The following is a 23,854-nucleotide window of genomic DNA, read 5'->3' on the forward strand; positions in this document are numbered from 1 at the left end:
CCTTCCTTCCAGAAATCTACAAAACAAACTGCTATATGGGAAGTAGAGGAAACACATAAAATGTACACATCCAAACTAATTCTTAGCGAAGTGAGTTAGAGCACGTTACAGATCAATGTTTCACCTGTAAAAACTGGCTGATTTCTTTCAATTTTTCTACTACATCATGTCTTGCTTGCTCTTCAGTTTCCCATCTGTACTGCACAGCTCGCCTGAGTTCTTTCAGTTTTTCTACTACATCCCATCTTGCTTGCTCTTCAGTCTCCCGTTTGTACTGCTTCACTTGACTGCGTTCCACTATGTTCATTTACAGGTGACCTCTGAGGTTTAGTACTTCTTCCTCCAACTTCTTCTTCTTCTTCTCTAGTGTTTCACACTTCTTTTGCATCTCTTTCATAGATACTAGTTCTTTTAGAAGAAGCTGAGTTTCTGCACTCAGATGGAGAAGTACTGAAGATGTAGATTCCTCTTTTGCTGGCAGATCAGCATTCTGCATGAAGAAGATAAAATTGTTTGGTAATGAGGTTAGCAGACTGAGAACAGCCTAACTCTAACCCAGCATCAAAGGTTGAAATAAACTCAGTTACAATAAAATGGTATCTGCCTTGTAGAAGGGAGAAACTCAAATTACTCAGAAAATCAAGAAAAAAAGTTCAAGCCACCAAGAGTCACAAAAATATAGTTTACTGTCATCATCTTTGTTATACATTTGTACTTGATTTTACACTCTTATTTTTTCTATAATTGTTTCATGTCTTTCCTACATAAAATGACTATAAGGCACCTCTTAGTAGAAAGTCTCTTACCCCTTCCTTCCCCAAGTCTTAACTCTTCATGATTTTTAAAGTTTTAGGGCGATCACGTTGAGCTACTTAGGGCTGAGTTAATAAATGCCTCCCAAAACAAGACTTTGAAAAAAAGACTGCAATTAATACATCTTACAAATATGGATTCTAATGCCATAAGCCTTTCTCTGAACTACAAATATTTTATGCTAGTTTGAATTGCATTCCAAGGAGCAATGAATGATTCACAGAGTTAAGGAGAAATCCATCTCCTGGTGTAGTGGTTTAGTAAGATGACCCATACATTTTTCTAAACAAACAAAAAAGCCTTAATTCTTGTAATCCTTTGTGGCTCTCCACAAAACAAGAGAACATACTCAACAAAAACAAAAAAAATTGCTGGAATTTCAGTGACACTGACTTGGGAAGAACTGCTTTCCTTCAGATAGACGCATTATTTGGTGAGACAAGGCAGGTGGAGGTAGTGGTTGTAAAACATCTACAAATTCCTTGACACTTCCCCTGTGAAATTCCCTCCCCTGAAGTATGTACTGGCCTCAGTCAACTGCTTTCTAGGGGACAGAATGTGGGGGCACTGCTGTGTGATTTCTAAGGCTAAATGGCCTCTGACTTTCACTCCATAGGGATGCTCACCCTTAGAACCCAGCCACCACGTTGTGAAGCCCAGGCCACCTACTGAGTGTACACGCAGCTGTCCCAGCTGATGACCCCAGGGAATGTCCTTAACCCAAGCCAGCTCCAACTTCCAGACATGTGCATGAACAAGCCTTTAGATTATTGTAGTGCCTGCTTGATGCCAAGTGGAGAAGAAATGAGCTGGTTCCACTGAGCCATGTCTAAACACAGATTTTGGAACCAAGCAAATGCTGTTTTGAGTCACCAGGTTTTGAGGCAGTTTATTATATAAATTATTAGCAATACATAACTGGCACAGATATTGATGTTAAAAATGGGGCACAGCCATTAAAAAAGAACCCAAAATGTGGGGATGCCTTTGCACCTGGAGGTAGGTGAAACCTGAACAGATGTAGAGAAGAGTAAGAGTGAAAACCCAAAGTGTCCCCGAGACTGTGAGTGGAAGCCTGAGGGCCCTTGAAGGGCTGAGAGTGACGGCTTCTAGGCCAGGGAAGAAAAGGACACCGGAGGAAACGGGACTCTTGCTACCAAACAGCTGAAAGTAAAATTGACAAGAGAGATAAGCTAAAACAAAAAGATTATTAAATATAAAGAAACTAGGACTCACTGGGTTCAAGTATCTGTATCCCATTTAAAGCATCTCCACATGCCCAATTGTCACACAATGTGTAAGCAGAGAAATGGCTTCTGGGCTAAGATCAAATCTAGGGTGCTACGAGGAAAACAGTCTAAAGATGAAGCCAAGACTTTGTTAGGACCTTGGAAAGATTTAACGTGCTGCCTCAAATTCCTTTAAAGATCTTAAAAGCGTAAGAATTTCAAAGGCATGGTCCCACAACAGCTTCACAGGAAGCCCAAGGTGAAGAGTTTATCTCAAAGAGACATGAGAATAGCTTTTCCAATGGCAGGAACCCCAATAAAATTCACAGGAAACTCAGTTTTAAAGAGAACTGTGGTAGCAAAGCTACTGCTTGCTAGCTTGGACTGAAAGAGACAAAGTGCAAAACGAGAAGTGGCCTTTGGGTTTTTCTTAGAAGGTCTACAAGGAGGAAGCTGGCTTGAGAGAACTACTCAGCTGCAAACACTGGTCATTGCTCATGAAAGGGACAGAACAAAGAGCTCAGAGAAGGCAGCGAAGGAGAACCCCTCCCAGGATTAGGACTAAATCCTAGTCAAAAAGCCGGCAGCATCAGGCTGCATTTCAGAACTGCTACGGGCCACTGTGCCTCCCATCTTCCATCTGTGAGTGAGGGAGTCCTTAGGATTTAGCAGAATGTTGGGTGTGTGGTGGCAAATAACCCGTGTCTCCTTATCCTCAAGCCTCAGCACTGAGAGGAGTGTACCCAAGGGCTGTACTCCAGAAACCACGCCCAGGAACCTCAGCCCCACCTGGACCTGGTGAAGATGGGAAGGCCCTGGACTGGAGCCTGAGCCTAACACCACAGCGACCCAGACCTGCTTGGGGATTGAGTGGGGATAAGTGGATTTCTTGTATGGAAGCAGTAAGAAAACGTGGCTAGTGAGTAGATTATGCTGGTTTTTGAGTGTCTCCATAAATTTTCAAAATTAATTCCATAAAAAAGGTAGAATATGGACCAACCTTAAGTGCCCTGCTCGTAAAGAACAGAAAACAGTGAAAGGGGCACCGAGTGAACTGCAGGGCAGGTTTGAAAAGGCACTTCACCTTCTGCCTCTCTTAACCCTGGAACCCAGTCTCAGTGGGCACACTCAGGCCACAAAGACAGCTTATGTGTTCCAGGGGAGGTGGTCCACCTGCCTGCCCCACCTAAGCCACAGCCCACTGCCAACATCAACCATCAGACATCAATGGATGAAACTTCAAGTGATTCCAGCCCCCTGCCTTCGAGCTGCCCCACCTGAAGCTGAGAGGAATAGAGGCCAGCTGTCTTGGCCACACTTCTCCTAAGAGTAGGTTGTGAACAAAATAAGTGCTTATTTAAGCCACTGAACTTTGGGGAGTTTGTTAGGCAAAAACATATAAACAGAAGAGTGGGTGAAAAAAGACAGTAAGAAATGTAACTTGAATATAGTAGAAATTGGTCTCCTATAAACTGGAATGTTAACAAATGTTGAGATTAACTTATTAATGACAAAGTGCTGATGAGAAGAAGCAGATAAAGAAAGACCTAAGAACTAGTGAGAAGGTACTTCAGAGTTCCCTCCAATTACAGTTTCTTACAAACCAGCATGTATTTCACAGTTTCCCCTCAACTTTGAGGATAAGGAAGACTGGTAAGCAAGGAGACACAGGATTTGAAGTCTAATAACTGAAAAACTAGAAATAGTCAGTTTACCAAAATCAACCTTTTTACCTCATTCCAATTAACTGAAATTCTAAGAGACAGGCAGCTTTGAGAACTTATTAATCTAGCACTCACTCTTCATTTTTCTTTCCTCAGAGAGAAAATAAAATATTATGGAACCATAAATGTAGTGTCCTTTGGCAGTATTTAAATTAAATACCATTTTTCCTTTACCTTACTTAAAAGCTTGTTGGTAAGGGAAGATAAGACTGTCTCAGCTTTATGTTGTAGCACAATGCTTCTCCATATCACAGATCAGCTTTGAACTTTTGAAATTCAAATTACTAATCTGTTATCTGTTTCTGATAAAAAGCAGTTTAACAGCTGTACTCTTGGAAAATTTTCCTTGGATGGGATGAAATATTTATTTCATTAATTATGCATTCAGCTATAGAATACAGCTAGGCACCTCTCCTTTTAAGTAAAAGGAAGTAGACACAGGGAGCTGAGAATGCAGGATCTACACCAAGAACAAGATCGGCACCAGTGTTACACACAAGAACCAAGCCAAAAGAGGACTTCATCGTGAAATGCAAGATGATAGATTAGAGAGGTTTCCAAAGAGGAAGGTTGAATTAATCTTCCAGGCATAATCTTTTGCCTCGATAGTGAAATCTATGGATGAGTCTATGAATTATAATGAGTGCAACATAATGAAGTATATTGCAGACTAAGTCAGCAGATCCCGTGACCATGATTTGATGGAAACTGGAGTGAAGTGGGAGGCACTGGGTGAGAAACTAAAGGCCTGAATGGGGGGGAAGGAATGGACTTTATCTTTGCAAGCCTACTTTCTGTCATGTCACAGAGTCAGCAAGGCGTAAGCTGGCCACAGGCTCCTTCAGGAAGCAGCACATCTCCACAGAAGTAGAGTTACAGATACTCGACGACACTGACTTTTTATTATGTAAAACAACTGCTAATAGGCAAGAAGACTCAGAAAGAGTTCTCATAACATCTGAATTGCTACTGGCATAGAACAGACATAGATCAATGCATCACCACTGAGAATCTTAAAGAAACCCTCACAATTATGGTCAATTGATTTTCAATACGAGTGTCAAATAACTGAATGAGATAATAATAGTCTTTTTAACAAATGGTACTGGGACAACTGGATATCCACATGCAAAAGAACAAAATTCGACCTCTACCTCATACAATATATATGAAATTAACTCAAAATGAAAAAGCTAAAACTACAAAATTCTTAGAAGAAAACACAGGTGTGTGTCTTCATGACTGGATCTGGCACTTGTTAGGACAGTAAAAGACAGAAATGTATTAACTGAACTTCATCAATATTAAAAACTTCTACTCTTCAAAATACACCATCAAGAAGGTAAGAAGGCAAGCACCTGAACAGGAGGAAATACTTGAAAATCCCACATCTGATCAAAGACTTGCACCCAGGATACAAAAAGAACTCTTACAATTCAATCATAAAAAGACAAACCAATTTTAAAATGGACAAAAACCTAAACAGACAGGTCTTCAAAGATACACAAATGGATAAGCGCATGAAAAGATCCATAACATTCTTAGTCATCAGAAAAACGCAAATCAAAGCCACTATGAGATGCCAATTCACACCTACCAGGAGGGCTAATGACCAGTGTTGACAGGAATGCATAGAAATTGGGAGAATTACACACTTTGGATAAAAATGTTAAATGGTGCAGCCACTCTGGAAAACAGTATGGCAGGTCCTCAAAAGGTTAAAGAGTTACCATATGACCCATACGACAGCATTTCCATTCTTAAGTCTGTTCCCCAAAGAAATGGAAACATGTTTACACCAAAACTTGGACAGAAATGTTCACAGCAGCATTATTAGCAATAGCCAAAAAGCACAGGCAACCCAAAGGTCCATCAACTGACGGATGGATAAACAGTTTAGCCCAACCGAGTAATGTCTGACAATAAACAGAAATGGAAATACTGACAAGCGCTGTAACATGGATGAACCTTGAAGATGTTTTGTCAAATGAAAAAAGCTAATCATGAAGGACCACACAGCATGTGATTCCATTCCTGGGAAACACCCAGAACAGGCACATCTATAGAGACAGAAATCAGACTGGTGGTTGCCGGGGGATGGGGGGGCTGCGGTGCTGGGGGTGATGGCCAAGGGATGCAGGCTTTCTTTTCGGGGTGATGGGAATGTTCTAAAATTGACTGTGGTGACGGCTGCACATCTCTGAATATACTAGGAGATACTAACTATGCATCCTAAATGGGCGAATTATATGATACGTGAATTTTTTTCTTTTTTGGTGGAAGGAAGTAATTAGGTTTTACTTATTTATTTTTAGAGGAGGTACAGGGGATCGAACCCAGGACCTTGTGTATGCTAAGCATGTACTCTACCACTTGAGTTATGCAATCTCCCTATAATATGTGAATTATATCTCAAAGTTAAAAAACAAAATCCAAAGGCAGGATCTAGACAATTTTCTTCTCTATTTTGGGTGTACAGACGTGATCTGAACTTCTCCATGCTTTGACAACATGTCTAAAATGAAGAGAAAGTGAAGGCAATGCCTAACTTCAACTGGTCTGTATAATGACCTTTCTGCACAAGGTATTCTGAAATCCATTAAATAAATACACACAGATTCTATATCCATTCACAAAAGTGAAGATGAGACATGACAATTTTCTGGAACATTCCACGAAACATTATCATACCTCTGATTTTATCTAGCTTGCCTCATTGTGGTGAGAGATCACTAAAAAATACTGTTTAATAGGAAACAAAAGTTAACTTCTGTGAAGAAAGAGGTATAATTCTCAACTTCTCTAAGGGTAAATATTATAAGAAAAAAATAAAGAAATGGCAGAATGAAAGTCAAAGTTTAAGAAACAAGTGCATTATAAAGATAATGAAAGTGTAATTATAATGAAGATGCAAAAGAAAGCTGTCCCTGAAAAGCTTGTGTCCTGCAACACTGCGCTGCACATTCACGGCCGATGTGCTGAATTTCATACATACTGGGTTCGCAGTTTGATGTGACTTCCTCTCTCCATCCCGTCTCTTATTTTCTGAATTAGTCTGATGATGTGCTGTCACCTCCAGGGATGCTTCCAACATAGACACTTTCTTCTGGGTGTCAGTCAGTTCTTGTTGAAGCTGTCTCATATGGGCCTAAAAAGATAACTCTGTTACTGAATTTCAAGTCACCTTATCACTAAGTTACATTAATAATATGTAACTCCAACAAATGGACTTTGAGAACTATCCCCACAGACATCAATTCACCTTCTTTTCCTCATAGGCACACATTCCTGTTGACTGAATTTCATGAAAGACACAGAAGGCATGACCCTCCTGCCTTATTGACAGTAAGTTAACTTAGACAATGGATGCAGCCCCACCAGCCATTCCCTGCCCCTCCCAGGAAGTGGCCAAGCTTTACCCCCACTGAAGTCTCAAACAGAAAGGGGTGTGTGGGTGGGATGAGTTGTGGTAAATTCCACACTGTGGAAAGTTCAGAGTTCTTCACATATTCAATCTGGTGTTTAAATCCTTCCAATAGACTCCCATCTCACAATAAAAGTGAGGTTATTCCAATGGCCTTTGGGGACCCGAGACAACCTGGCCTCCCCTGCCTCCTGGACTGCAGCTCCTACAGCTCCCCCACCCCTCCCACTCACTGCCACTCAGGACTCTGGCTGCTCCTCCTCAGTCTGAAAATTGGACCCCAGTGCCAAACTCGAACATCACAGAGCACTCCAGTTCCTCTGTACTGCTGCTTTACAGTGTATATATTTATAGCCTGCACATTTTTTATATTCAACTAGTTTCAACGTTCAGCTTCCATCAGATACCACTTTGAACTTTCTTTGAGGAAGTCTGAAAACTAGTTCCCTTTCTGGGTACTTACTTCCATTTCTGCTCTGTCCATTTCACACTGATACAGTCTGTCCTTTAAATATCTGCATTCATTGATTAACTCCTTGTTTTCTTCCTCCAGCATCAGAACTCGTCTGCTCATGGCTTCAAGTTTTCCCATGTGATCCAGAAACAGCTCTGGGATATTAAGTATTGTCTTTTCACTTCTGGCTTCATTTTGAGCAACTTCCAGTTGCTGTCGAAGCAACATGTTTTCACTTTGTAGTTTACATACTTTCTCCTTCAAGAATGCCTGCTTTCCAATATATTTGTTGACTTCCCCTTGTTTGCTTTGAGAGAAGGCTTCAGTTTCCTTGTTTGAACACTGGGCTTGGCCTCGGTCTCTATGCACACATTCTAATACCAAAGTCGTTGGTCTAAGAGCATCTCTCCTGGGATGGAGCTCAATTTCTGGGCCACGGAATTGACTTTCAGCTTCAAGAAGTTGCTGAGGAAGCACCTCGCTGCTATCTTTTGGGTCAGACAGCTCAAAATCCATTGTGTCCTGTAAGTGAAACCCCTCATCTCTTACTCTTTGAACTGTATGCAATAAACTGACATAATTTCCTTTGAAGTGAAAGACTAATCTCTAAGTTTATACAACAAAAAGTTTGCAGTAACTGGGTATCCAACTGGAAAAACTTAAGGTGGATACAAATCTCAAACTTTGAACAAGCAGAAATCCCCAAAAGTTCAAACGTTTAATTAAAGACAGCGAATCCATGAAAGTAAAAAAGAAACCACAAAAGGATGTTTAAGAAGCTCAGAATCACAAAGGCCTTTCTCTGAAATACAACAAACCCAAAAGGCTTAAAATAGAAAATGAATAAATCTGACTACACTTAAAAATTATATCGGACATCTAACCTTTACAGCTACCCCCAAAGTAAGAGCTTTAGCTCTGTATATATTTGGACAGGTTAAATTTCCTAAAAAATTTTTCCTGAGAATATTCCATAAATATTCTCCCTTCCTAACACTTTTAGAGTGAGTTATAAGAATTACATCTACGGATGAATGATAAACCTAAGCACTGTACTAAGCATGTCTACAAACATCAGTTAACTCATTTAGCTGTGACAATTCTGGAATAAAGGGTTAAAAACACAAGCAAGCTGCAGGGTTTTCCCCAGGGCTTCTGACTCTCTGACTCTTACACCAAACCAAAGCTACTTTTCTAGGATAAATACATAAACACAAGAGAAGCCTTCTATTTCAGTAGTGGTGAATACACTAAAGGTAAAGAAGGTCAAATTTACAGAGCTCTTAGAAAATCAGGAGACTATTTGCTTCTGCAATATTTTTATTTCTTCTTCATGGTGTTTATAACAGTAATGGATGTGAAACAGCAGGGAAATACAGTGAACTATTTTATTAAAAATAAAATACTGATTAATAAATTATCACTAAGTATAGATTACGGCATATGTATCACTATATTCAAAAGCTCCTTGTACTGAAATTGGAAACCACATGGAGCAGAGCATTACTTTTTATCACACATAGAATGACACCCAAACTGCGGTTTCTGAACTGGCTATACTTTTTCCTCCTTACCATCACTGGAAATGATAAAGTAACCTCTCCATTCGTCTATTAAAGGAGTGAGATAACTGCCAGAAACTAGAATGCCTCCCGTTAGTAGCAACAGTTTTGAGATAATGAAAAGTTCATCAATTCCTATGGACAATATTAACAGCGTCTCCTTGGATGAGGCCATTGTGAATGTCACTATGTCACTGTTGCAGGCAAGTGGATTTGAATTCAAAATATTGCTTTATCCAATAGACCAGGAATGAAAACTCCAGAAAATATATTTACATACATAGGCTTTTAAAACCCTCTATACTTTCTGTACCTACAGTACTGGTTTTTAAACTATGTAAGTATACAAATTCATACACACATGTTTGAAGACGACTAAAGAAAATACCTCAGCATTCATTTTCTTATTAGCCTTTTCTGCCTCCTTTTGTTGGGAAAGACGATGGGCCAGGATTTCATCTTGTATTACTCTGGCATTCTGCTCTTGAGAAAGTTGTCTCTGAGCGTCATTTTGCTCTTCTAAAACCTGGAGACATATTTCATTAGGTTTTGGGTTTTATACCATGAAAAAAAGTCAAAAAAAGCTTAGGAGGGGAATCTTTAAAAAAAATTTTTTAAATCTGTTAAAAAGAAGTAGCCTTTTTAAGCACAGGGACCTTTAATGCACATAAATAACTCAAATTCTAATATACATGACAGCTAAATTTATCACAGAGCAAAAACACAAGGGATGTAGTATCATGAAAGAAAAACTTCTTTAACACTTTAAATTGAGTTATAGTCATTTTACAATGTCGTGTCAAATTCCAGTGTAGAGCACAATTTTTCAGTTGTACATGAACACATATATATTCATTGACTTTTTTTTGTTGTGAGCTACCACAAGATCTTGTACATATTTCCATGTGCTATACAGTATAATCTTGTTTATCTATTCTGCATATGCCTGTCAGTATCTACAAATTTTGAAATCCCAGTGAAAGAAAATTTCTTTAAGGCATTTAACCAGTTCCATCATAGTCTCAAGGCAATTTAGCCTGGATTTTAACTTCAAAAAGCCAAAATTAACACATGGATTTGAATTAGACTTGGTTACTTTGTTGAATGGACCAAAACTGTCAATCCTTATGTTAATGATTAAGCTCAATTTAACTTCCATTCCTTTATTCAGAAAAGACACAGAGCATCTATTAGATGCCAAGAACACCAAGAAATTTGTAAATTAAGCTCTAAATGTCATAGTTCATTTTTAGGATGAGATAACTTTTGTTTTAAATGAAAATATAGATTAATTCAAAAGAATATTATAAATAATATTGATGAAACAGTGTTAGAGATTTGAAAGTTTCACATTAAGACTAATTTACCTGATTTGGTTTATTCCTTATGCTCTTCAGTTTGCATTCTAGTGCTCGGGCAGTGATTTCAAGTTGTTGTTGCAGGTAAAACTGCTCATTGTATTGTTTCTCTTTTCTTTTTAAATCATCCTTAGATTTTTCATATAATGTATAAGCATTTTCCTTCTTCTTTGTTTCTTGTTCTAATGTGAATCTGCAGTGAAATATGCTTACCTTAAAATTTATTTTGTTAGAAAATAAAAAGTGCATTTTATGATCTGGTTCTTCACATGCTGATTTATTACCCTAATGGAATTTCTATGTTCTCAATTTTCTTTTCACTTCTAACTCTCATTTTAAATTCCTCACTTCAATCTCTTCATAAAGATATACATATATATATATATATATACACATACACACACACACATTTGAAAAATAGCAATGAAAAGACATAATGCTGAGTTTCAGTCAAGAGTAACTCTGGTCAATAGTGTAGGAAAGAAATTTTGCAATTATTCAGTAAGGTTTGAATTGAAAATTACCTTTTTTTCCCCACAAAGTCATAAATTACTCCTTCATTGGGACACAGAATTTAGTTACTAGTTAAAAGAGAAGCTGCTATTTAGAAATAAATTCATGAGAGATAAAATTTCAACTTCATGAAGTATTACAGGGACTCCTACATGATCTCCAGCGGAAGATAACATCCGCAGGCGTCTTTTCCAGAACAGAGATCCGCTAATTAGCATAATCCAAGGAGAGGCTGGGGAGTCTACTCTCTGATGCCCTACACTTTTGTTTCTTCTTTTGCAACACTTTGAACTTAACTTGTTGAACATTATTTATTTAGTAAATTATTTTTAAATCCCTTCTGGTACAAGGCAGAATCCATAGTAATTAAAAAATAAAGAGTAATCCATGCTTTCAGCATAGACCTTTGAACTAATCTTATCTCTGTATGAGAGAGATGCTGAATAAACTAACCAGTAATCACTTTCCACTTTACTTTTTAGGCCATCCATTCATATGTTAAGAATCAAACTGCATAAATTTTTTTTTAAAGTTTCTGCCTTGAGAAAAATGGTCATTTCATAATTCTGCAAGTGGGAATGTAAAGTAATATAAACTTTCTGGAGGACAATTGAGAGATAAGGATCAAAGATTTTTTTTAAAGAAATATAGAATGAGGATATCTATCTATGTATCTATATCTATATCTATATATATACATATATTGCTGTGTTATTTCCAAGAGTCTCATATTCCACAATATTAATGAAATTTTCTCCCCTGTAAAATCCCAAAAGGTAAGTTAGCAATTATAAGACTTCTCCTACATACCTACAGTATTAAATATAAAGAGTTCAAATATTTCTTTAAAACCAAGAAATTCAGTACCTCAAGTGGCAGAGCTCTTGTTCCCACTCCACATTTTTAAGTTTTAACTGTGATTTTGCTTCTCTTGTTTTCAGCAGCTCTGTGTGTAGCCAGTTCATCTTATTTTCCATTTCTTTAATTTTTCCTCTAAGTAGTGCACAGTCAGATTCTTTAAGTTCTGTTGGTCTGAATGAATCAACTGGATCCTGAATTTTCAATAACCTATCAGAATCTGCATTAGGAAGAAAACAAAAATAGAAACAAAATATGTGAATAATTTTTGTGTATAAAGGACTGTGCATTTTCACATTCATTCATCCATACATTGAACAAATGGATATTGAGCATCTGTAACGTGGAAGACATTCTTCTAAGCTCTGCAGATATTAAAAGAATGACAAAGTAATATTATGAACATTATGCAAATAAATTTGACAATTCAGATGAAGTGGGTAAAATGCCTTGAAAGAGAGAAATTACAAAAGCTCAATTAAGAAAGAACAAATAAGCTAAAAAGCCCTCTATCTTAAAAACCAAAACAAAAGTCCTATTTAAAGACCTTACGACAAAGAAAATTCCAGTCCCAATGGTTACACTGGTGAATTCTACTAAATATTTTAGGAAAATTTAATACTAATTCTACACAAATTCTCCTCAAAAAACGAAGAGGAAGAAATATGTCCTCATTCTATAAAACTGACATTACCTTGAATCCAAAACCAGACAAAGATATTACAAGAAAGAAAACTAATGTCATGAAAATGGAGGTAAAAATTCTAAACAAAACATTAGCGAATTAAATCCAACAATACAGGATAATTCATCGTGACCAAGTAGGGTGTATCCCAAGAATGCAGAGCTATTTTAACACGTAAAAATCAATGTTATTCATCATGTTAACAAACTAAAAAAGAGACCATATGATCATGTCAGTGGATAAAAAGAGGCACTTGCCAAACCTCAACATCTATTCCTGATAAAAACTTCCAGCAAACTAGGAACCAAGGGAACGTCTTCACTATGACAAAGATCTGTCCTAAGCCTACAATTGACACCATATGCAATGGTGAAAAACGGAATGCTTTTCCCAGAAGGCGAGGAACTGGACAGGAGTGGCTTCTCTTACTCCTTCTATTCAGCACTATACTGGAGCCAGTGCATCAGGCAAAATGAAGAACCAAAAGGCATCTAGATGGGAAATGAAGAGGTAAAACTGTCCACTAATCAGCGGGGAATATGATTACATGATGCGAGTCAGCTAACGCCAATCTGTGGGCCGGGTTGCTTGCTTTGGTAAATAAAGTTTTACTGAAATACAGCCATGTCCATTAACTTGTGTACTGTCTATGGCTACTCGTTGCAATGGTGACAGAGCTGATTAGCTGTGACAGAGAATGTGTTTATTGGCTGCAAGTCTTAAATGTGAACTATCTTTAGTAAGACAGTAGTTTAAAGAAGAAAAAGCTTGACCACCTTTGGTTATGTAGAAAATCTGAGAGAATCCATAAAAAGGCTACTAGAACTAATAAATGGGTTCAGCCAGGTTGGAGGGCACAGAGTCAGTATACAGAAATAAACTGTATTTCTATCATCAGAAACTAAAATTTAAAATATATTATTTTAAAACAAATAAATAAAAATACACTACTTAAAACCTCACTGAAAAATAATACAGGTAAACTCACAAAAGAAGGAAAGACCCAGACACTAAAAACTAAAATATTACTGAGAAAATCAAGGAAGACCTATATAAATGGAGAAATAAACTTTGTTAGGGGTTAAAAATTCCATATTGTTAAGAAGTCAATTCTTCCCAAATTAATCTACAGCTTCAACATAATCTACATCTATTTTCCAGGACACTAGCGGACTTTTTTTTTACACCGACAAGCTGATTCTAAAACTCGTGGAAAGAAGGGTAATAAAAGGAAACAAGATAAAGCTAGAGGACTGTGGCCTTTAACCATGGAACTGTGAGAAGCAGTAGCTGGATTTTAAGGGGGTAACAAAGACCTGAATTTTAGAAACTATCTAGAAATCATGGATGTGGTGTAGACCAAGGTTCCAGGAGGCGGACAGCACAGAAGAAAAGTCCTGAGGCGATTTCAGTGTTCTTGGAGGGAAGTAGTGATAACCTGACCTTGGGTGAAGGCATAGGAGCAGCAGAGTCAACAGAAAGCACATGGAGTGGGAACGGTCACAGACCCTGGCTGGCAGCGCACAACATGTCTGATTCTGCTTTAACACAAAGCAGGTTTCTGAGATGCAGCGGACTGTAACGTATCCGTGCTCCCTGGACAGTACTAGGTGTGCACACGTTACCACAAGATACTTAAAAAGGCTGTGTAGTCATACGGGGGTCCTACATTTACTCTCCGGGCCAAGTTGTTCGATTAGCCTCAGGGTGTTCTTATAATCAGGGGAAAGCGACTCGCAATCCTCGGAAGCTGTCTCCGGTGCCAGAGTTAAGTCATCGAGGCCATCCACAGAATTCATCTGCTCTTTGACCTACAAATAAATAATGCTATTTCACAGTGTCTCCAACATAGTTACAAAATATGCTCAGTGTACAGAGGTGATAGATATCCATCTTTTTATGAGAGCAAAAACACACACTTCTCAAAAGAACTGATTTTTGTCAAAAGGCTAACTTTATAGGGTTTCTAAGTGATTTTTAAGTAAATGTCTCTACAACAAAGGAGGATTTTCTGTTTTTCCACTCTGTCTTTTATAAATTTTTTTTACTACAGAAAAGTACTTTTATAATTAATACTTTACTATACCTGGTCCTTTTCAGTAGACGTTTTCTTTGAAAACCTGAAAAAAGAAAAAAGCAATTCATTTAAGCCAAATACTAAATATTGAAAATACAAGAAATATGTACATCTATTATTTTTTATATAAAATCTTTGCATTGATAATTTTCAATAAAAGGGATTAAATGAAACAGTAACATTAAAGGAAAAAAAGTATATTATATTATTAACAACGTACTAAATTTAGATCAAGCAGACAAGCAAAGGAAAAGGAAGAACATAACATTACTTGTATTATTTGATAGGAAAAAAATATACCAGGATTTTCTTGTTGTCTTTTTCAATAAAAACTGGCTTTTATGGCAATAAGACCTATTTGGAAAGTATTACTTAACTCCTTATATGAAAGAAACCCTTTTCTAATAACCATGATACTAGCTTTTTTGAGGACTTAGTATGCAACTGCTATGCATTATTATCAGAACTTTACATGTCTTAAAGACATTTTAATCCTCACAACAATCCTGGGAGGTAGGTAATATATTAGGTACTTTACCCAGGAAGAAAATGAGGCACAGAAAGGCTAAGTCACTAGTCGAAGCCCCTATGTCTGCCCAGAATTCCAACCCAGGCAATCTGGCTTCAATACGTGCATTTCACAATATGCTAAGAAAGTAATATTTACTTTTAAGTATTTTTAACTAATGTAGTAAATGAATCTCTATTATTATTCTATGTCTAGGTATAATTATAAATAGTAATTTCTGGGACATATGTCCAGAAGGAACCCTACTTCAAAATGACACCTGCACCCCAATGTTCATAGCAGCACTATTTACAATAGCCAAGACATGGAGACAGCCTAAATGTTCATCAACAGAGGACTGGATAAAGAAGATGTGGTATATTTATGCAATAGAATACTATTCAGCCATTAAAACCGACAACATAATGCCATTTGTAGCAAATGGATGCTCCTAGAGAATGTCATTCTAAGTGAAGTAAGCCAGAAAGAGAAAGAAAAAAACCATATGAGATCACTCATATGTGGAATCTAAAAACAAAAACAAAACAAATACAAAACAGAAACAGACTTATAGACATAGAATACAAACTTGTGGTTGCCAAAGGGGCAGAGGATGGGAAGGGACAGACTGGGATTTCAAAATGTAGAATAGATAAACAAATTATACTGTATAGCACAGGGAAATATAAGATCTTATGTTAGCTCACAGCAAAAAAAAAAAGTGACAATGAATATATGTATGTTCATGTGTAATTGAAAAATTGTGCTCTACACTGGAATTTGACACATTGCAAAATGACTATGGCTCAGTAAAAAATGTTAAAATAACAATAATTTCTGAATCTTAACACCCATTTTTTAAAAATAAAAAGACTTTAGACCTAGGCAATACTGGAAATCTACTTTTAATAAAGATCTGCTTTTGCTAAAGATTAATCAGCGGGCATTCATTATCCATTCAGCTGTTTGTTCATGCATTTGACATGTCCTTATGGAGCATGATGGCTTTTTTAATTTAGAACTTAGTAATCCAAAAGTAATCATCTGTGATAGACTGTTAATAGTTTATTATTCTATTGTATATAAACAAAATTTTCTCCTTCTTCCTAGAATCTAAACAAATATTAAGTTACTATAATCTGATATTTTACAATAGCATACAAAACCACAGCCACTCATGATGATACTGTCAAGGACACTATAAAATCTAGATTCATCAACGAATGATTAAACCCTATTCAGTATGGCCTAAGTGTTTGTATAGTTATTATGAGTATACAATTTTTAAAAATCTATTGACAATGGTGTAACTTTAAAGTCATTATCTGCATATTCAATTGTGTAAGAATATTATGCTTCATAACTAATAAGCCCTTACAATAAAACTATACATGAATAGTTTACTACAATGTTTTAAAGATAACACAGTACAATCAATACACTTTCTAATATCAGAAATGCAAACAAGATGAAGTTGAAAAACACGTCTTCTATGGAATCACATCCAACACCACACAGACATGCTCTACAAACTACCATGTCATCATTAAAAAAAGAAAGGGAACCCCCACGAGCCCCACATTCCCCTTCAGTTATCGCCCAGTCCTCTCCTGCCTTCCCAGGGAATGTCCTCTGAGGGGCTGTTCACACTGACTCACTGCAGCCCGGCTTCCATGGGGACATATTATTGAAACTACTTCTGGTCAAAGGCACTTGTCCTCATCTTAGCCTTTCGGCAGTGTTCCTCTGACACAGTTGAGAATTCTCTTGCCTTGGCCTTTGCACCATATGCTGCTGTTCTATTTCCAGAGAAGGTAGTCACTGCTAATACGTCTTCACCTAGAAATAAAGAATTTGTAGATTTTACCTGCCACAACCTTGATCTTCACTTAAACTGCTGTTGTCATTCATGTGTAGGACACCACCAGCCAGTGAGGCAGTCTTCGCAAATACACATGAAGTCACAGATGCTTTTAATGTCCGTTTTCCACTTTCATTCTTCTTTACTTCCGTCATATACGAGCCAGAACAGCTACTGTAAAACAATCCATAAAAAAGCCAATTTTTAAAAAATAATTCTGATAAATTAAAAAACAATTTTTTGTAAAATTTCAACTCTTACCCATCTTCAATCATTTATTAATTCACAAAATTGTTATCAAGTGCCAACCATATGCAAGGAAACAAATTCTTGCTTCAAAGACAGATACACAATTATGATACAATGTGATACACAAGAGCTGACATGTGGAAAGTAAAGTGAGCAGAAGGAAGGCTTTACAGAAGAGGGGAAATAAACAGGAGGTCATGAGCAAAAGAGACAGGAGGAAATTATTCTACTTAAGAGATTAGAATGTGAGCACAAAGATCAGGCACATGGCATTTAGGTGTGTCCTGGGAACCTGGAAGGAAGAGTACAAAATACATGGAAGCAAGTAGAGAGATGAGTCTGGGAAGAAATTCTGAACAATATCCAGGAAAATAATACTCACCTACTGTTGAATACTGATCTAGGCTTACCTATCAGAATTTCCCCTCTTCCTCTGCTGAGTTAATCCTTTGTAATAACTGCCATCACACATGGTTTCTGATCCTTTCAGTTCACTACTTTTGTTCTTGTTCTCTTCTACTTCAACCTTTAGTGAAATTAGTGAAAGTTTGATACAAAGGGTAATTATCACTTTATTCATTATAAAGCCTTTTTTTCATTCATTTTATCATTTGACTCAGAGTTTGCCCTGATTTCAATTGATTAAAATATTTTTGTGCTTATTTTAATTTTATCACTTCAAGTCACTGAAATGTTTGTAAATTCTGCTTCTTTCTCTTTGAGGAAAAGAAACAATTTCCAAAATTTCTAAAAGGACTTTCTGTGTGTTGTGCTCTTACATCCACTCTTCCCCATGTGAATGGCAAAGAGAAAGAAATAAAAAGACAAAGGCATAAAATTTGTCCTCTTCTGTCTTTACCACCTAGATTTTGCTTTAAACAGCCAGATTTAGAAGATGTCACACCTTGGTGCTTCAGTAAGAGAAAGGAAACATTCTTCTTTCTGTGCTAAAGCTATCCTTTCCCCACTACTTTTTATAATTCTTGTTTCATTTGGGTCCTGGGGTATCAAAAAAGTGGTGTTTAATAAAATATATAAACCCAAGTTTACTGAAAGGAGCAGAGTGAAACTGATGAATTGCCAGTAAGTGTGGAATTCTGCAAAAGGAATGCTTCCCAATTTCACATTCAATAACTATGATCATTTTATAGCTCGACGGCATAGGAGTAACAAATGATCTACTTTAGCCCCACTGTTTACTGATAATGGGAACACAACCAAGAAAAGTTAAGTGATTTGTCCAAATTCCCTAAAGCAGTATTCCCCAGTATTTTATGGTGTCAAAAGAGATCATACGGTTCTGTAACACTGAAGCTAATAAGCTACCAAATAAATTAATCAAACTGATCAGATAAGTTAAAAGTGTGACTTTGGCAAAGTTGGGGGCAGAGTCATCTCCTTTTTCTATTAAAGGAGAATACCTTCAGATTTCTATCTTTAACACTCTTTGCACCTCACACAAAAGAACACACACATTTTAAAAATCTATTACTAGAAGTAAAAAAAAAATCATTCAGTGCATCTCAAAACTGAAGTTTTCTCCTTTGGAGATAAATACTGAATTTTTTTTGCTGAGAGTTCGTACTACCTATATGACAAAATCATACACGTCAAAACTTACTACATTTTATTAAATAATACAATGTAAGTGTCTGACTCAACAGAAACACCCGAAAGTGGTGATTCAAGAATATGTGGGAGCACATGTATTTGTTCTTAAGAATATCTCAAAGTGGCCATGATGGAATTCTGAGTTTCAGTGATCAGTAAGACAGATAAGCCCGCACTCACTAAAGCACAATACACGGATCACTTTAGTGGGAGTGTGTGCTTATATCTCTTCTCAGTCACTGCTTTCTTCCCATTCAATGAAGTGCAACTTAAATTTAAGCCAATAGATTAAAACAAAAAAACAAACAAAACCCTTGAGATTATATTTCCTAAGCCATTTCTCTCGCGTTTATTCTGGCTCAGGTCACGTGGCACACAGCTGAATTACTTTCCCACTTCATACGAAAGACTGGCACAGAGACTTAGGTTGACTAAAGAACAAAACCCAGGAAAATACTTCCCTGAATTCCTGTTATTTAGATGGCAGAAATAGTCTGTTTCTACACGATTACATATTTAGATGACACCGTTTTATACATAGGCTATTTTCATAAGTGGAAAATCAGATCAAATATGGATCAGAATGGAAGAGATTATTGATAAAGAAAAAACAGAGTAGCAGCAAAGGAACCTCTACCTCTTTCTGAAGCTGAATTTTCTTTTTCCAAAGCCAGGAATTCTACTTGTAACATGCCTACCTCATTCTTAAACCTTTGCATATCTTGGCCTAAATCTTTTAGATATACTTTGGATGTTCTGTTACCATTTGATGAAGAACTCACATTTCCTAATTCAGGGTCCATGATTTTAGAGTTATTAGAACCGCAGTTATCTGCAAGCAATGGCTTCTGCAGCTGGTCTTGAATTGGTTTGGTTTTCTTATAAGTATTTGAAACAGCAAACATATTGTGATTTTTTATTTGAATTATGTGTTTCATCTCACTGGAGCGGGCAAGCCACAAACCAAAAAGGCTTTCAGTATCACTTACCTGAGGTGCATGTCCAATGTCTGATTTCCAGTGAGTATTTTGGTTCCTTTTCTGTATTCTTTTTGTAGCAAATTCTTGGTCTTCTTTCACTTTAAATGGAACTCGGTTCCTTACTTCATTTTCTCTATCATTATAAAAACTCCCCTCATTTTTGTTAAAAACATGTTCAGTGTCTGGTTTATCACTTCCATCTAACTTATTTTCATTTAAATAAAGTTTTGAAGATGACTGGCAACCATACTCTGTTGACTCAGACTTAGAATAAGATGGAAGAACATTTTCAAGACGGGGCTCTTTGTGTTCAGAGAATGCCTGGAATCCTACAGAGACAGAGGCTCCAGGTGCATCTTTTTCCTCACAATCAAATATATTATCTGTCACAGTGGAAAGCAGTTCCTTTAAATCACCATGTAGTTCAGAGTCGTCACGTAGTGACTCTACCTTACGGTGAAAAGTGATTTTACATTTTTCATCGATTTTACTGATTTTCTGATTTGACTTCTTTGTGATAAATTCTGAATTATTTTTCCAGTCCAATCTGCCTTGTTTGACCCACATGTCCTCATGTTTCTCCATACAAGAATGTTTTGAGGATACAGGTACGTCCTTTCTGTCATGTTCCATATTCATTTCTGGTTCTCTAGGCATTTTTTGCAGATGCACAAGTGAAAGATTAATCTGCTTGATTTGATCTTCAGATTTCTTTTCTTTCACAGTACACGCTTGTAAAACACATTTATCCTTAAGTAGTCAAGTATGGATAAAGAAAAATTAGAAAATAAATAAAATTTAAAAAACCAATCTATGTTTGGCTACTCACAAACTAAGAAGTGAAACATAACTTGCCTTAGCCTTGAAATAGGAGAAAAACAAGAACACAGAAACCTAACTTTGTCACTGTTTGTTTGAACTAAACAATTCACACATGTTAAATCTAGCAAGAATTAGAGATTAGATTTTTAACATTTCAAAGATTTCCTCACTAAAAAATATCTCACCTCTCATACCTTAAATAGTGAGCCCCTCCAGTGCATGTAAAGATTTTTTTTTAAAGGACTAATAACTGGAGAATAAGCAAACTGCAAATTATTAGGAGCCAAAATCAATTAACATCAATCAGAAAGAGGAACAAATTCCTGAATTTTAATGCAAACGATATGATAGTGATCTATCTCAATATGTATTCTCTGCATCCACCGAGCTATATTGTACTCTAACATTCACTAGTGAGAGTGAATAAAAGAATTTTTAATAATACTTGCCGATTTCCTACCCTGAAATGAAATAAGTTAGAAAGTTTTTGTTTGTTCCCTAACAGCAAAGGTCCAATCCTGGAAGGTCTGATTCTCTTACTAGGCAGTTGGGTTGACTCTATGACCCCTATTCTCTCCCTGACTGTAGATTCTGAAATCGATTACATAGAGATCACAAGACAGAAGAACTCTTTCATCTTGGCATTAATGACTTGCAATTTGAAACTGCGAATTTTGGACCACTAAGAATGACTGTTCCTTACATGAAACTAACTCGGTGGCCATCACTGCTATATTATTTACAATTTCAACTGCTTAATCACATGATTTAATATTTGATATCACCTTCTTTATCATGTGACGATGTTATAAAAATGGAAGATGTAAACAATATTCAGGAAGGTTTTTTGCCTCAATTTCAAGGATAAAGTTTAACTATAAATTATTATAGATCCTAACAATACTTTAAGTTTTGTAATTAGGTAAAATGCTATTAAAAACTAAATATTAAGTAATTATTTATTGACTCTAAAAGTCTAGTTTGAAAGGCAATTTCTTTTGAACTGTGTTATTAAAGCACAGAAAACAGTATTAAACATAAAATTTAAATTTATGTTTTTACATACCTGTGAGTGGTTATTTTCACTTCCATCAAGTCTTTCTTGCTCTTCCTCAGATGTCCTTTCTAAGTCTAGGTCTGCTGAAAAATGAATATGCTTAGTTAAAATTCACTACTTAGAACAGCTACATAAAAGGCATCATCTTTATAAAAACATAAAACACATTTCATCAATTGACAGTTTAAATTAAGCTTAATCTTTAGCTGGATATTTACTTCTTTAAGAAATATTTCTAATTATTTAAAATTTCAACAAATATTTGGGAAATACTAGATGTTACCAGATTAAAGGCATACAAACATCTCAAAGTTTCACTCACAAACTGATTCACCAGACATGAACAAAACAAAGAAAAATAAAACAAAATTTAAAAATACAGTAGAAATATACAGTCACGATAGACTCTATTCGCTACCTCCTAACAGTACCTTTTTAACAACATACCAAGCTTCAAGAGCAATGTTATTCATGGTTTCCAAGATTACTGTTACTTTTTATGCTTTTATCTTTCCTTAATCTGAAACGTTTCCCTCTATTGTTCTGACAAGTTCCTTTTCCTCTTTGAAGACTCAGCCTGCTCTGTGAAGTCCTCCTTGATTACAGCTGTCTTTCTGCAGAGACACAGGGATCTCTTTCCTTGGAGTTACCTTGGTACTTCACAGGTTTTTCTAGTGTGTCTTCACCAGCTGAACTGTTAATTATTTCTTTACATGTCTATCCTCTTTGCTCCTCTGCTGCAGAGGACAAACTCTTAAAAGTATCTTTGTATAGACAGTATTTATTAGAAAAACTTTTGCTTGTAGTCACTACTATAGGAGGTAACTGAGAATCTTTTGTAAATATGACATTAATTCTAAAGAAAGAAAAGATAAAACTATAGGAGCAAAAAAATATTGTATGACTTATTACTACAGCTCTGATTATATCACTGATTAAGGCACTAAATTAATTGGTATGTAAAGTAGAACACATATTAGATGTGGTTAATCAACAGACTGGGTATCCTAGAAGAATTAGAATTGATATTCCATATATTATTTTTAAGTGACAAAGCACTCCTTAAAAACCAGTATCCTTTTTGACCTATCAATCCATTAAAAATAATAAAACAAGCTGATATACCATGTGGACACAGTTAAGAAGGAGGTCCTGTGTAGCAAATTCCCAATGTCTGCCACTACTGCTGGGAAAGCCACTTCTAAAATACAGAAAGGCAGAGAATATACTAGAAATATTTTGATAATTTAGTTGCAGAGGTGCTTTTTCAGTTACACTGAATGTAAGCTATAACAAACATTTATAAATTCAGAGCTAGATAAAAACAAAGCTAAGAAACCGTATTTTCAGAAGGGAGTCATTGGATGTCCACCTAGGTTTCCCAACTAGTCACAAAGCTCTAGCCATCACCCTCCTACCCGCTCTCAGGACTGTGCTAAATACTAGTCTGAACGAACTTACTTTCTCCTAATTCTCTTTGCTATTTAATATGCTGCTTTGGTCAGATGATGAATGTAAATGTCATGCCAAAAGGTATTGTCTGGTTGTAGTTTGCATAAAAGGAGTAAACACAAAGGAGATCCTGCCACAAAATGATTTCTGCAAAGAGAGTGTGGTGAAGCCACGCACAGGTAGACTATGGCTAGCTCTCTATGCTGCTTTATTACCTTCTTTGCTGCTGCTTTTCTCTGGCAGCTGTGATTCACACAGGCCACGGAGCGCTGCATTTTCTGACAGAGACACAGCTCCAATACTCATCCCGTCTTTATCTACTAGGGCCATCTGCCTCAGTTCTGTGGGTGCTGACTGGTTTGTGGTCACTGATTGCGATACCAACGGACATTTATCAACTTTCAAATGCTCGGCTCTTTGACCAGCCTCATTATTGAGGCTAAAACTAGTAGAATCCCCGTCTGAAGGATCTGAAAACAAAGTTTCCACTTATTAAAATGTGAGTAACAATACAAACTTGACTAACTTGTATGAATTCTCTTCCCAGAGCAGCAGCCCCACGTCCTCCTCTCCCCCCAAATGCACTGCTCCTTCCCAGCTGGTTGTACTTTACATAT

General features: G+C 36.6%; 1 protein-coding gene across 9 annotated transcripts in view; it reads right to left on the reverse strand.

Moving 5' to 3' along the window:
• Positions 1 to 23,854, reverse strand: part of LOC105066019 (coiled-coil domain-containing protein 144A) — a 74,401-nt gene that overhangs the window by 8,587 nt on the left and 41,960 nt on the right. For 5 of the 9 annotated variants that reach the window (XM_074355788.1, XM_074355787.1, XM_074355785.1 and 2 more), the window contains 13 exons: positions 23,453 to 23,707; positions 21,795 to 21,868; positions 19,916 to 20,656; positions 17,726 to 17,841; positions 17,073 to 17,240; positions 14,707 to 14,740; positions 14,290 to 14,431; positions 11,945 to 12,155; positions 10,574 to 10,757; positions 9,595 to 9,732; positions 7,654 to 8,166; positions 6,762 to 6,914; positions 125 to 490 (listed from right to left, as the gene is read on the reverse strand). In XM_074355788.1, coding sequence (XP_074211889.1) covers positions 308 to 490; positions 6,762 to 6,914; positions 7,654 to 8,166; positions 9,595 to 9,732; positions 10,574 to 10,757; positions 11,945 to 12,155; positions 14,290 to 14,431; positions 14,707 to 14,740; positions 17,073 to 17,240; positions 17,726 to 17,841; positions 19,916 to 20,656; positions 21,795 to 21,868; positions 23,453 to 23,707 — 2,912 coding nt within the window. In that variant the 3' untranslated portion in view covers positions 125 to 307. The remainder of the gene's footprint in view (positions 1 to 124; positions 491 to 6,761; positions 6,915 to 7,653; positions 8,167 to 9,594; positions 9,733 to 10,573; positions 10,758 to 11,944; positions 12,156 to 14,289; positions 14,432 to 14,706; positions 14,741 to 17,072; positions 17,241 to 17,725; positions 17,842 to 19,915; positions 20,657 to 21,794; positions 21,869 to 23,452; positions 23,708 to 23,854) is intronic. The other 4 variants (XM_074355786.1, XM_074355791.1, XM_074355790.1 and 1 more) reach the window with 4 other exon arrangements.

This window comes from Camelus bactrianus, chromosome 31, assembly GCF_048773025.1.
Source record: "Camelus bactrianus isolate YW-2024 breed Bactrian camel chromosome 31, ASM4877302v1, whole genome shotgun sequence".
Taxonomy (NCBI): Eukaryota; Metazoa; Chordata; class Mammalia; order Artiodactyla; family Camelidae; genus Camelus; species Camelus bactrianus.